At 41.8% G+C, this 15,999-nt stretch overlaps 2 protein-coding genes across 2 annotated transcripts in view; one reads left to right on the top strand and one right to left on the bottom strand.

Moving 5' to 3' along the window:
- The window catches only part of ppfia4 (PTPRF interacting protein alpha 4), a gene marked incomplete at both ends in the record, with an annotated part of 154,502 nt that overhangs the window by 65,489 nt on the left and 73,014 nt on the right, over positions 1 to 15,999 (top strand). The gene's annotated exons all lie outside the window — the stretch shown is intronic.
- On the bottom strand, positions 12,715 to 14,145 carry LOC311049441 (E3 ubiquitin-protein ligase TRIM35-like; the record flags this gene model as incomplete). The annotated part of the gene is made up of 1 exon (XM_084063012.1): positions 12,715 to 14,145. The coding sequence occupies one exon, from the start codon at positions 14,143 to 14,145 to the stop codon at positions 12,715 to 12,717; it is 1,431 nt and encodes a 476-aa protein (XP_083919138.1).

The raw sequence follows: 15,999 nt of genomic DNA, 5'->3' as shown, positions 1-15,999 counted from the left end.
AACAGACATCTGAGGCCTTTTGTTTCAGAGAAGAAAAATGGTCATAGTACTTTAACTCAAGTATGAGTTTGACAGAGCAACTTTCCCTTGTAGTTGAGTTAAAACCTCATCTATAGCTGCCCTTGCCTGTGATTTTGAGCGTTTTTTACTTACATTTGAAAAAAACATTGAATATTATTCTTCACAACAATCCATCCGGCAATCGCCTTAAAAGATGTAGGGGGGGTCTCTGAGAAATGGGGGGGGGGGGGGCATGCCGTCGCGACCTATAATACTAAACTAGCTTCATTTTGGTTGTGATCACGTGATTTCTGGGTGTAGCCTACTAGAGGCCGGGTTAGTCATTTTTTGTATTGGAATTCCCATAGGTAAATCTTAGACCGTGCCATGATAGAACTGCGTTCCAAAAATAAACAAATCACCCCAACGATTTCACTCATATGGATATGAAGCATCAACTGACAGTGAAAAAATACAAATTTATCCAAATATTGTTCTCCTCCAAACACAGACGTTTACAATATATTGTTATTACTTATAACAATATATGCTGCAATGCTGCTGCATTGTCTGAAGGAAGCCGAACCAAAATAAGCTTTACTCTTACTGTATGTACCTGTTGTACACAAGATGTAACAATAAAGTACAACCTTGAATAAAGTCACATCTGACCTTTAAAAAAACACAGTTCTTATATGATGCAATCTAAACTTTGCCTATGATGACGTCAGGGCTAAGGTACTCTATTTGAGCAGGAGTATTTATATTTTTGACTCAAAGTACTGTGGGTTCTACATGATGCTGGCAGTTTTCATCTACTTGTGTGTCAGCACTCAGCCAGGTGGCTCATACAGCTGTGATGCCAGGGAGCAGCTCTACGTGTTACGACCCGGCCTATAGGGAGCATAAGTCTCAACATAAAGTGTGTACAACACATTACCTCAGGGTGGGATGATAAAAACAGAACTACAAAACAGAAGACAAATTACAACACAAACGACCTCACCCACACCTACACCCAGTGATGGAAAAAGTACTCACATTTCTTACTTAATTAAACGTATCAATATTGCATTGTAGAAATACTCTGTTACAAGTAAAAGTCCATAATTCAAAATTGACTTGAGTAAAAGCACAAAAGTATTGGCGTCAAAATGTACTTAAAATACCAAAAGTAAAAGTACTAAAATGTTTGAAAATAGGGCTAAAGTGGTTAATGGATGTTTAATGTAACAATGTATATCTGCAATATTTGCCTCTGAGATGTAATGGAGTAGAAGTAAAAGTATAGACAAGTTTTTTTCACAGAAAACAAAAAGTGCTTAGGAAGCGAGATACAGCCTTTTTCAGTTCTAAGTTAAACAAGGAGTGGATGGAGCTGCACATCTTCAGGTGATGATATCTTGGGTTCTGAACATGTTTTTCAAAAACATTTTTTTTCACTATTTTTTCAAAAACACATCAAACACGTTAATGGCACCCAGCGCCATAGCGGTAAAAACACGTGAAACACCTTAATGGCACTCAGTGAGTTAAGTACAGTACTTCACTAAATGTACTTAGTTACTTTACACCGCTGCCTACACCAGTGTTGATTTTGTCGTCTAAAACTATGACGAAAAATGTTCTTCGACTACCTTTCTTCACTGACGAAAACTAAATAAAAACTAAATAAAGACTAAATAAACTACATAGACAATTTCGTCAACAAATAAAAACTACACTAAAGGGAAGGACTAGTGGAGAAGAGATCCAGTAGAACTAAGACAAGTAGCAGATCTACAAGCTCACAACGCGTTTTCAGCATGCAACCAAGTGTAAAAACAGCCAATACAACGCCATCAAGGCACCGTCACAATACATTTTAGTCGACTAATTCAACTGTATAGATTTAGTCGACTATAATCTTATGATATTTAGTCCACTAAAACTAGAGAAAACTATAACATTTCAGATGACTAAAATATGACTAAAACTAAGTGGAATTTTGTTCAAAAGACTATGGCTAAAACTAAACTAAATCAAAATTTGCTGTCAAAATCAACACTGTCCTACACACACATAACTTTAACCTTGAACATTACAACAACAATAAAGGACCCTGGTGTTTGGAGGCTGGCTAGGAGGAAGAAATCTGAGACACTGGTGCCAGACAGCTTTATAGTTGAGCCCATCATCACAGGAGCCAATCACCAGCCTGGCTCCACCTACTAGTTAGCCACTCACTCAGTCATCATTCACACCAGCTGGTATTTTATCAGTCACTCCTCACCTCTCATTCACACACACACACACACACACACACACACACACACACACACACACACACACACACACACACACACACACACACACACACACACACACACACACACACACACACACACACACACACACACACACACCAATGAGGAGGAAAACATACACAGGGCAACACACACAGGAAAACACACCACGCTCCATGTTTTACTATTTCTACACTTTTACTTCTACTCCACCACATCTCAGAGGCAAATATTGTACTTTTACTCCACTACAATTATTTGAAAACTTTAGTTACTAGTTACTTTGTAGATTTTGATTATTATTACAAAACATAATTAACCATTTTAGCCCTATATGTAAACTTTGGCTATTTGGAAATATGCGACGCGTTGTGAGCTTGTAGATCTGCTATTTTCAAAAGGCTTCTGCACACTGACACTCTGCATAACTAGTGCTAGTGGTACTTTAAGTACATTTTGATGCCAATACTTTTGTACTTTTACTCAAGCAAATTTTGAATTCCGGACTTTTACTTACTTAACAGAGAGTATTTCTACATTGCAGTATTGATACTTGTACTTAAGTAAGAAACGTGAGTACTTTTACCGTGGTCGGTGCCTTGCATGATCTCCTCCTCCGCCCATCGATGTGTGAATGTGTTGCGTGAATGTAATGCACATTGTAAAACACTTTGGATAAAGGCGCTATGCACTGTAAATGCTTCATTTACTGTGTGTGTGTGTGTGTGTGTGTGTGTGTGTGTGTGTGTGTGTGTGTGTGTGTGTGCGCGTGCGTGCGTGCGTGCGTGCGTGCGTGTGCACTTTGTTTGTGCGTGTGTGTGCGTGCGTGTGCATGTGTGTGTGTGTGTGTGTGTGTGTGTGTGTGTGTGTGTGTGTGTGTGTGTGTGTGTGTGTGCGTCTGCGTGCGTGCGTGCGTGCGTGCGTGCGTGCGTGCGTGCGTGCGTGCGTGCGTGCGTGCGTGCGTGCGTGCGTACGTGCGTGCGTGTGCATGTGTTTGTGCGTGTTTGTGCGTGTGTGTGCGTGCGTGCGTGTGCATGTGCGTGCGTGTGCGTGTGTGTTTGGAGACAAAGTGGTTGAGCATTCCAGAAAGATGGAGCAATAAGAGTCTTCAGGGACACTGACTGTTACCTCGCTGCAACGGACATAAACTAAATAATATATCATTTTTTGACCTGAAAATGTTCTGCTCTTTTCATCTGTGTGTGTCTGATGATGTCTAAAGTAAACCTCTGCATCACCCCCAGCTCTAAAGCAAAATGGACTCACCCACACAGACACACCCACAGACACACCCACAGACACACAGACCAGTGGTGGAAAAAGTACTCAAATTTAAGTTAAAGTACAATATCAATGCTACAATGAAGAAATACTGTGTTTCAAGTAAAAGTCAGGAATTCTAAATTTACTTGAGTAAAAGTACAAAAGTATTGGTGTCAAAATGTACTTATAGTACCAAAAGTAGAGAGTACTCATTATGCAGATTGTCCCATTTCACAACTTTTTCAAATGTTTAAAAACCTTTGAAAATAGCCGATCTACAAGCTCACAATGCGTCGCGATGCGACGCATTGTGAGCTTGTAGATCGGCTATTTTCAAATGGCCAAAATGTATGTAGGGCTGAAGTGGTTAATGTATGTTTTGCAATAATAATCAAAATCTACAAAGTAACTAGTAACTAAAGTTTTCTAATAATTGTCGTGGAGTAAAAGTATATTTGCCTCTGAGATGTAATGGAGTAGAAGTAAAAGTACATGTTAAATACTCCAGTAAAGCAAAAATATACCTCAAAATTGTACTTAATTGTGGCCTAAAACTAAAACCATAGCATATGTTGTTATCAGGCAGAAACCTCTTATCTACATATTCTTTACTTTGTGTTTGTTTTGTAAATTTATGCCCTACTTGATCATCATACTGCAGTGTCACACAAATGTGTCAAAAGTAGCAGATCTACAAGCTCGACACGCAGCGCGTTTTGAGCTTGTAGATCTGCTACTTTTGATGCTTTTGAATAAAAAAGAATGGGACATATGAGTTTTCCACCCGACAGACGATATAGTATCACATGTATTTTGCACCTGGATTCCTTTGGATTATTTATGACACACAACACCTATATATACAGTACATCCCCATTACGCCAAGTTATGGCAGTCAAAAAATCTCTCTCTCTGTGCGTGTGTGTGTGACCACTATAGATACCAGCAGCTTCACCGTGTTCAAGTACAAACTGGAAACAGTAGAAGTTCTAGGAACATATCCTGGTTCTACAGTAAGGAGCAGGTTCTCTCCTATAGTGGGAACACGGTGGTGTGAGGCACAGTCGACAATGTTGTCATTAAACCATTAAAACCAGGAACGCACTTTAACCAGTATTTTATACTTCGGCTACTCAAAAATAGCAGATCTACAAGCTCATGGCGCGGCACTCGGTGCCGCGCCATGAGCTTGTAGATCTGCTATTTTATTTGAAAAATCCTGGGCAAATCTTTGAATATATATATATATTTTTTTAAAGCGATCTTTTAAACTCAAATCTTTGCTTCTCGGGGAATTCTACAAAATGTCTTCTAAATCCTTCTAAAACAAAACAAAATGTATGTTGCTATAATATCAGTAGCTCTCAAACCTTTTCATGTCAAGGACCCCCCAAAATGATATGTATTTAGCCACGGACCCCCATCTCAAAATATGTTGTTCCAGGGACCCCCCAGAAGCAAAGATTTGATTTAACAGTATATATATATATATATATATATTCAAAGATTTGCACACATTTTCACATTTCTTTCCCTCAAAAATAGCAGACCTACAAGCTCATAGCGCGGCACTCTATGCGCTTGTAGATCTGCTATTGTAGATCTGCTATTTTTTGAATAGCCCAAAGAAATCTTAAATGACACGCGTGCTTTCCCGGTTTTAATGGGCTAAGAATCATGTTTTTTGGGGGGGGAGCCTGCCTGACGGCTCAGACAGCTTGAATCCGACCCCCATCTCGTCTGGCGTGCCTCTCCTCTCCTCTCCTCTGTGTCCTTGGTGTTCTGTCTCTCTACACTGACATCTCTGAAATAAAGCAGAAAAAATGATGCCCCAAATAAATCTTATACCCGAAAAAAGAAAAGAAAAAACAGAGTGATGTTGAGAGAAGAGGGCGATGCAGGGGAAGATGTTCACCAGCCATCCGTCACACAGCGGTGTGTGTGTGTGTGTGTGTGCACGTCAGGCTTAGAGGTGTGTTGGTGTGCACGTCATCCCAGCAGTGTGTGCACGTGCACGTCAGGCCCAGCTGCAGGTGCAAAACGAGAGTTCTGCCTCTCAAACTTTTTTTCATGTAAAGGACCCGCAAAATAATATGTATCTGAACATGCCAGGGACCCCCAGAAGCAAAGATTTGCGTAAAACAATGTTTACATATATATTCCGAGATTTGCACAAATTTTCAAAAAAATTCAAGGGTTTATGCGCTCATCATGGAAAACCTGGAAAAAGTCATGGAATTTGAAAACTCACTTTTCCCGGTCTGGAAAAAAAGTTTTTTGGGAAATGATAAAACCGCCAAAGTTTTGGGACAATTTGAGGAAATAAGGTGAATCTACTCTACTAGCTGTAGAGAAGTTTAACCATGTTTGGCTTCATAAGTAACAGTCAAAAAATACCTCCTACTAGGTGCTGGACGTGGAAAAATGCAAACTATATGTGGCAAAAGCTTTGACGTTTCCAACATGGGAGACTGAAGAGGCAGCATTGTAACTAACGTCTTGCATGACCACTTCAACATTGCTGACAGGCAATTGCTTGCGATGGCACGACGGTCTTTCTTTAAGTTGAACTCAGTTGCAGTGTTGATTTTGACATTTGACAGTTTTTGTCAATAGTCTTTTGAATACAATTCCATTTAGTTTTAGTAATATTTTAGTCATCTGAAATGTTTTAGTTTTTGTCTAGTTTTAGTCATGTAAATATCAAGATTATAGTCGACTAAATCTACAGTTGATTTAGTCGACTAAAATGTATTTAGGCGGTGCCTTGATGGCATCGTAATGGCTGATTTCACGCTTGGTTGCATGCTGAAAATAGCAGATCTACAAGCTCACAACGCGTCGCGCTGCGACGCGTTGTGAGCTTGTAGATCTGCTATTTTCAGAGCGCACCACCACCCGAGCGCAACCAAACATTTAATGACTTGTCTTTTAGTTCTACTGGATCTCTTTTCCACTAGTCCCTCACTAACATTTTAGTCTAGTTTTTATTTGTTGACGAAATTGTCAACATATTTAGTCTCAGTTTTAGCCATCATAGCTTAGCTTTTATTTCGTTTTTATTTCGTTAAAAAAGAGAGTCAACGAAAATGTTTTGTCATAATTTTAGTCGACAAAATAAACAGTGCTCAGTGTGATTCCTGCATGCCTTAAGATACGTTAATAACTGATTGTTCAATGAAAGACATCATTGTACTGTTATGTGTGCAAGGGTCTTAAGTTAATGTATAATAATAATAATAATAATAATAACTGCCAATTAAAAAGGTCCAGGGCTATTAATGTCCATTATCACACGGCTTAGATGAGAGCTTGTTTCTGATTGGTCAATCACTGAATTGACTCAATAACAGAGCGCTGTCTAATCAAAGGTTCAGAGCACACATGGCTCATATCAATCTGTGCTGCTTGACTTTTGTGCCGAATCCAACCTGACAGCCATGTAAACAAACACACCGACGTGTCATTTACAGCTAAACGCTGCTCTCAGGAATGTTTGTGAAGTGAGAAATAAGCGATGCAGTAACCCAATATTGATTCTGTTTCATCAACACGTCCTGTAGTTGCATTGGACGCACCTGGCATAGTCTCGCGTCACCAGACAACTATTCCACAATCTCTGAATGCTATATAGAGTCTGGAACTCCACTTCCCGAAAGCTGTGTAACGGAAGTTGTTCAGACGGAAAGACATTCGACCAATCACGACGCGGTGCCCGTGGACCTGTAGTCCCAGTGGAAACAGAACCGAGGCGGAAGCATAGTCATAGGAGCGGTAGATTCATGTTATTTGTGCGAGGATTGTTTATCACAGAAAACTGAGAAAGTTTTCATGGAATTAACGCCGAAAAAATCTGTCAAAGAAGACACTAGTAGACATAAACGATGTTTATGAGATTCGTTGATTCCAGTCGGACTCCTTTGCGTCACTGCACAATGCTAAAACGGAAGTGGGTAGGGGAGGGGCATCCGCTTTCCCCTTACACATGATCAGAGCTTCCGAGTCCCAGACTGTATGCCGGAAACATTTGTAAATTGTGGGAGGCAACAGTCTGGTAACGCGAGACTACACCTGGCATAACTTAATGTATAAGCAATGAAATCCTTTGTCTTGTTACTTTTGGGTCAATTTATTAATTTCTTTATTAAGTAGCCGTGTAATAAGCGCGATAGTCAATGGGGAGCGGGTCATTATGGAGAAATAAACCCCTTCAGGGTGATGAAGACCTGAGACTGAAGTCTAATCACCCTGTCTGGGTTTATGTCCCCCCCCCCCCCATTGATTATCCCTTGCATAGCCAGGACATATACAGTAGTAGGCAGTAGGAACGCCCCCCAGCAGCTGTGTACACACACACAGACAGACAGACAGACAGACAGACAGACAGACAGACAGACAGACAGACAGACAGACAGACAGACAGACAGACAGACAGACAGACAGACAGACAGACAGACAGACAGACAGACAGACAGACAGACAGACAGACAGACAGACACACACACACACACACACACACACACACACACACACACACACACACACACACACACACACACACACACACACACACACACTCCATCACCCTGTCGTCTTCCTCTCGGTGTGTCTGAGCGGTGTTTCCTTTTGGCCACCTTCCTCCCCATGTCTCCTCTGCAGTGGTGAGGAGTTACAGAGGAGGTGATGTCCGAGTGTCCCTGAGGACTCACTCATTCTCCTCTCCCCCCCCCCCCACACACACACCACATCACTCCCTCACTGCATTCATCCTGAGTACCGTACGCCCCGCCGTACTGATTTATGGTGCTGTTAGTCAGACTGGGGGGGGGCTGCAAACTGTGTGTTTTGGTTCAACAGCAAATCGTCTCTCAACTTAGAAAGTGTCTGATGGGGTTGAAACACAAAGGCCAGAGTAGACGTTAAAATGACCCCAAACGTGTTTGAAAGTGTAGCTTAATGAGGTGTTGTTGCTATGTACTACAGCACAGAGTACCGCGCTATGAGCTTGTAGATCTGCTATTTTTTTTTATAATCTTGAAAATGTATGCAAATATTTGAATATATATATAATTTTTTAAAGCGAACATTCGTTAAATGTTTTGTTCCAGGGACCCCCCAGAAGCAAATATTTGAGTTACAAATGTTCGCTTTAAAAAGTATATATTCAAAGATTTGCACACGTTTTCATGATAAAAAAAAATTATCGAGTGCAGATCTACAAGCTCATAGCGCTGCACTCAGTGCCGCGCTATTTTTTTTTATAGCCAAAGAAATAAATTAATGGCACACATGCGTTCCCGGTCTTAAAGGGTAAACGAGGTGCCGTTTCCGTTCCCTCATCCTTTTTTTTCCCACGCCCGCCTCCTAATTTATATTTCTAACAGGTCCAGTGGAGAGGAGAGTGTTTTAACAGGTCCAGTGGAGAGGGGAGTGTGACTTGGTCTCTTGACATTTCCTCCTGTAGCTCAACAGCATGAGTCACCACTGTGTGATAATCAGATTGAGTCAGACTGCGCAGCCGGTGCTTACACTTACACACACACACACACACACACACACACACACACACACACACACACACACACACACACACACACACACACACACACACACACACACACTTCACGCCTTGGTTTAGTGCTTTATTGGCAAGACGGCATGAAGCGTTTCATCAAACCTGCCGAACGGAACGCCTTCTCCGGAATGAACACGTACGGGTCTGCAGTGGAGGAAGAAGTACTCTATACTCACAATTGTTACTTAAGTAAAAGTAGCAATAAAGCCATGTAGAATTAGCCTACTAAAGCAGGGGTCTTCAACGTTTTCAGGCCATGGACCCCCCTAGCTGAGAGAGAGATGAAGCAGGGACCCCCTACTCTATATTGTGTAAAATTGTGTTTCAGATTAAACCTTTTTTTTTTTACTTAGTCTGACACCTATATCCCTGTGCCAAAAATAGCAGATCTACAAGCTCACAACGCCTCGCAGCGCGAGGCGTTGTGAGCTTGTAGATCTGCTATTTTTGGCTAAAGTTCTCCCCAGAATAGGGATGCTAGGGTTGAAGTGGTTAATGTAAAAAAGAAATATCATATCACACAAAGATTTGGTGGCCCCCCTGTAGTAACTCTGAGGACCCCCTAGGGGTCCCGGACCCCCTGTTGAAGACCCCTGTACTAAAGTAAAAGTCCGGTATTCAAAATGTACTTGAGTAAAAAAGTAATGGCATCAAAATGCTTGAAGTAGCAAAAGTAAAAGTACTCATTACACGCAGAATGTCCCATTTCACAGGATTTAAAATGTATATATATTTTTTAAATAGCAGATCTACGAGCTCACAACGCGTCACAACATCACACGTTGTGAGCTTGCAAATTGGCTATTTTCAAATAGCCGAAGTATAGGGCTGAAGTAGTTCATGTATGCTTGTTTTGTAATAATAATCTAAATCTATAAAGCAACTCGTTTTCAAATAATTGTAGCGGCGTAAAAAGTACAATAGTTCCCTCTGAGTTGAATTGAAGTATTGAAATACTCCAGTAAAGTAAAAGATACCTCCAAAATCTTACCTAAGTACAGTACTTGGGTATATGTACTTAGTTACTTTACAGCACTGTTCATCAAACCTGGCAAACGGAACGCTGCTCCGGTGCCCCAGAATGCCAAGTACTGAGACCAGGCCAACGTTTAGTTTGTTAAGTAAAAGTTCACTTTTACTGGAGTGTTTCCAATTTTCTATACTTTTACTTCTATTCCACTGCATCTCTGAGGCTGATATTGTACTTCTTACTCCACTACAGATATACAGCGCCGAAGTCTGATGTAATTTACACATCCTTTGTTTGTCTACCTGCTTTGCGGTTTTCCACCCCCATTCTGAATCCCATAGACGTATTTAATATCGCGTCAAATAAGAACTGTGTTCCAAAAATAAACAAATTACCCCGCCGATTTTACTCTTATGGATATGAAGCATCAACTGACGGTGAGAAAACGATAATGTTACTTCCGCCGAATTAGTTACATTTTCGCCAGAATCATCAAATATAAGTGACTGACTATCATAAACGATACAGAACCTCCTCCCTGACAATATCGTCGAGACAGTTTGTTTATTTTTGGAACACATTTCTTATATGAGACGATTCTATGATGACCCAATGTTATTCTCCATAGAGAAATTACTTTACGAACCTGGGGATGAGCGAGTGACGTCAGGACTTCTGTACTCTATAGGAAGTATATTTTAATGCAAATACTTTTGTACTTTTGATATGAGTATACTTTTTCCTCTTCCATCACTGGTCTGAGCCAAGTATACTGAGCAGGGCAGCATTTAGTTTGGTGCGTGTGTGTGTGTGTGCACGTGTGCGTGTGTGTGTGTGTGTGTGTGTGTGTGTGTGTGTGTGTGTGTGTGTGTCCTCTCTCTGCATGTCCTCTCCTCTAAGTGACAGGGTAGAGAGTGTGTCTTGTTTCAAGGTCTCGGTCTGGACAGGACAGACTGGAGGTAATTATGGGAGTGTAGTGTTGTAGCTCAGTGATGCAATCTCACAGCATTTTAAGCTCTTGTAGAGACAGACAGTGTTGAAGACGCATGAATGCAAGCTGATGAAACCATTCAAAAATATAAATGTGTGCATGCACTGTGCCATGCACTGCAATGCATTGTGCCAATGTGCCATACACGCATACTGTGCCATGCAATATACCTGTATGTATACAACAATGTATACTGCCTTCACTATAAGCAATACTGAAATATATTTGGATTCTATGTGCATTTTGTGATTGAGTGTACAATTGTTAAAAAAAGTTTGGACCAGAAGAGTCCCTTCCTTCCTAGAAATGTGATGGAGTAAAAAATACAATCTTTCTATTTGAAATGTTAAAGTCATGAGCTTACAAAAAAAAAAGAATAATAAATGCTCCAAAAATGTACTGAAGCACAGTACTCAAGTAAATGCACTTAGTTACTTTCCACCACTCTATGTATGTATGTGTTTTATAAACTTTATCTAGAGTATGATCTGCTGAATGCTGACTGTTACAAACACACATCTGACTCACTTTACTCTCATCATCTTTAAAGGAGACATCCGGTCATTTTAAGTGTTATGTTTGATGTGTGTCAAATCACTTACCAACGTAGAAATGAAAATCGCGTGACTCCACAGATCCCCCTATCGACCCCCACCGTTGGCATTTTAGGAGTATATAGGATAGCAGCAATTCGCCTATTTTAACAAATGTAAAGTCTGTTTTTTTCTCCTAGTACTCATTGTGGAGTCCCATGATAACGTAACAGGCGCTAAAACTCCCGACAAGCTAACGGCTAATAACAGAACGAGCTAATGCTGGTTGCTGGTTTCTCTCCCGACCTGGCAACCTGGGGCTGCCATGCAGAGAGATAAGCAGCCCCAGCATTAGCTCGTTCTGTTATTAGCCGTTAGCTTCTCGGAGTTTTAGCGCCTGTTACGTTATCATGGGACTCCACAATGAGTACTAGGAGAAAAAAACAGACTTTACATTTGTTAAAATAGGCGAATTGCTGCTATCCTATATACTCCTATAATGCCAACGGTGGGGGTCGATAGGGGGATCTGTGGAGTCACGCGATTTTCATTCCTACGTTGGTAAGTGATTTGACACACATCAAACATAACACTTAAAATGACCGGATGTCTCCTTTAATAAGATCAAATACATCAACAGACATCATCACTGTCACATAGAAACTATAGAATTCAAACATGATCCATGTATGACAAACACTACAATATAAAACATGTTATCAGTAATAATCATATCAAACATGTCACCATTATACCAATACACGTAAAATTACAAACTGATCGTTTATACACTACAAAATAAAAGTATGTTATCAGGAATAGTTTTATCTGTTTAACTAAAGCATGATCTGACTGTCTGTCTGTCTGTCTGTCTGTCTGTCTGTCTGTCTGTCTGTCTGTCTGTCTCTCTGTCAGTCTATAATACCGAAGCAATTAAAAACTGAATGATACATAAATTATATAACCACATGTAATTAAAAATGTATAATTAATAACGTGTCATAAACCAATCCCTTCTGATTACCATGGACATAGGTAACTCCTAATCAATATCAGATCAATATATTACTTTGTTTTTTTATTGGACGCTAGATGTTCTAACTGTGGTTTTCCAGAGTGACACAGATCTTCCCTCGTAATATCTTCAGAGACGGACCATCATCATGAGTATTATTAACGAATGGAAACAGTCTCTCAGTGAAAGTGTGTGTGAAGGTGTGTAGGTGTGTGTTAGAATCAGGATCAGAGAAGGACAGCTGTCCTCTGTCCCAGTCCAGCTGTACTCTGATCCTCCGGAGTTTCTGATTCACTGAGAGATCAGTATACTCCTCATAACCAGGCCCTGATGGGGAGTATGCTGTGTATCTACCCTCATTGAACTGTATAAGCCAGTCTCCACTCCCTGTGTCTCCCTTCCGGAAAGACTCCACACACACACCTACGTACCAGCTTTTATTGTCTCCAACCTCAACATCCCAGCTGTGAGACCCTGAGTTAAAGCCCTCAGAACCCAGGTCTTGGCGCCAGTAGTCAAACCTCTCTGGGTTGTCAGGAAGTTGCTGCTGCTCTTCTACAGCTCTCATACTGGTCAGATCATCAGACAGCATGAGATATGGATGAGCAGTGTTGGGGTCCAGGATGACAGGAGTGTAGGAGACAATGTCCTTCATCTTGTCCCAGACTCTGAAGGTCAGGTTCTTCAGGTGTTTGGCCTCGTCTATCAGCGCTCCTGAGACCGGCGGTGGGTCCTGCAGGGTGAGCTGGACTCCCTCCATTGTGGTCTTGTAGTTCTGCAGGAATGAGACGTGGTCGTCGGCTCTCAGCTGGTCCTCAGCAGCTTGGATTGCATTGGAGAGGGTTTCCGTTTCTCTGCTCAGACCTTCAATCCTCTTCTTCATCTCCTGACTCTTCTGAGCCTCTTCCTCCTGCAGAGCGGAGATCCTGGCCTCCTCTTCTTCCTGTAGGAACCGACGAATATTCTGAAACTGTTCCTTAATCTGTGTCTCTGTGTTCCTGGCTTGAACCTTGATGTGATTTTCTGTTTCGTCGTAATCTATTTTAACTTTATTAAAGACCTTCAGTTTCTCCTTTAAAGGCTTCAGTGATTCCTGGACCTTCTGTTTGCAACGTTTAGACGCTTCGTCCACGGGTAAGAACTTGTGTCCGGTGTGTTTCTCTGAATCTCGACACACGAGACACACCGGCTGTTGGTCGTCTAGACAGAAGAGCTTGAGCTTCTCACCGTGTGCGGTGCAGAGGACCTCAGAGCTCACCGACAAGGAGCTCCGGCCTTTCTCCTTCAAGAGATTCTCACACAGGTTCTTCAGCACAAAGTTTGGAAGAGGATGGTCCTTGGAGGATCTCCTCTGACAAACAGGACATTCTTTTGTTGGTCTTTCCGTCCACCATTCCTGCAGACAGTCTTTGCAGAAGCTGTGGCCACAGGACAGCACAACGGGATGTTTAAAGATGTCATGACACACGGGACAGGTCAGCTCCTCTTTCTGAACAGTCAAACCGGAAGCCATTTTGTCTGCCGGTCACACACCTGATCTGGAATGTTCTCTGAGGCTGATACACCATGCAGAGGAATACTAGAAGACAAAACAACAATAACATTAGTATGAATAGTATTAGTAGTTATAATAATAGTAGTAGTTGTTATAGTTAGTAGTAGTAGTTGTGGTTATAGTATTCAATAACAGTAATAGTTTTAGAACATTTTTATAATCTTCCTGTTCTTACCTCAGTGGAGATTGTAGCAGATAACAGTCTGTCGGTCTGCCAGGTTGTTCAAATGATTTGTCCGTCTATAAATTGATCTATTAATTGATCTATTTATTGATCAATTGATATTTGCCTCTCGGTTTGTTCTTCGTGTCGCATCAGTCTCAGACTTACGAGTGGATCTCAGTCTGAAAAAAGGCTGAACGACTATACAAGGAAATGGACTTTGATTAATTCTCTTCTGATAACAGTTATGACACACACACACACACACACACACACACACACACACACACACACACACACACACACACACACACACACACACACACACACACACACACACATGCACACGCGCACAGTTATGCCAGGTTCTGAGACATTTCCGTGACCTTTGATTATGAAATGTCTTTTTATGATGGGGAAAAAAAGTGCATTGTGCATTTTGTGATTGAGTGTACAATTGTTATTCCACTGGACTGCAATCCCACTCACACACACACGCACACACACACACACACACACACACACACACACACACACACACACACACACACACACACACACACACACACACACACACACACACACACACACACACACACACACACACACACACACACACACACACAGAGAGAGAGAGAGAGAGAGAGACACACACACAGAGAGAGAGAGAGAGAGAGAGAGAGAGAGAGAGAGAGAGAGAGAGAGAGAGAGAGAGACAGAGAGAGAGAGGGAGACATCCAGCATATTTCTTTCATCCTTTAATCCCAAACTGCTTAAGGAAAAGCGAAGGGGAGAAATCCCTTTACAAGGTCAGGGCTCAGCGCTGTTTGGTAACCACTCTGCTATCTGTCACACTGAGGGGGAAGGCTTCCTCCAGCCCACCCAGAACAGGGTGTACTCTAGGACCATGTCTAACTGCTAGGCCCAGTAGGGGGGGGGGGAGGGGTCACACACTTTTCCATGCCAAGCGCTTTACATAGATTGAGCATTACATTCACACACCGATGGTGGAGGAAACCGTGCAAGGCACCAACCTGTTCATCGGGAGCAATAGGCTCTATGCACAGCAGCCATATTGGAAAGAAATTGGGCCTCTTCCTTACTTCCTTCACAGGTGTGTTACCAATGATAATGAAGGCTCTGATCCATTTAATGTAGCAAACTCTTTCATTTCAAGGACCCCCATAACTCTGAGTGTACAAATGGAACCAAATGGTTCCCGTAAGGGTCCATTTGGGAACCCCCTCAAGGAACCATGAGGGTTTGAGACCCACTGGTGTAGCTGCAGAGTGTTTCCAGTGAGCCAACATGCACAATATCAGCACCCTGACTCTGTTTGACCAGAATGGAACAGAGCCTTCATTAGTATTGGTAACCTCGGTCCCAGCCTCACTCATCTGAGAAGAGAAGAGCCTGGTCACGAGTGAGTGTCTAGGAAGTCCTGAGTGGACAGGATTTCCGTTTCCCCCGGAAACTATATTTTTTGACCAATCACAACACTCGTTTCATTCACGGAGAATGTTAACAGATTTGTAAAGCATCAACGTCATTTCCTTGGGCGGTACCTCCGCCAAATTCAACCATTTCCGGTTGTCAACTTCCTAGACAACCAACATCCCAGGTCTTGCCCAGCGTGTATCATTGGTAAC

The sequence above is a fragment of the Gymnoscopelus microlampas genome (assembly GCF_963454915.1).
Source record: "Gymnoscopelus microlampas genome assembly, chromosome: 7".
Classification (NCBI taxonomy): Eukaryota; Metazoa; Chordata; class Actinopteri; order Myctophiformes; family Myctophidae; genus Gymnoscopelus; species Gymnoscopelus microlampas.
This window is presented reverse-complemented; position numbering and strand designations above follow the sequence as displayed.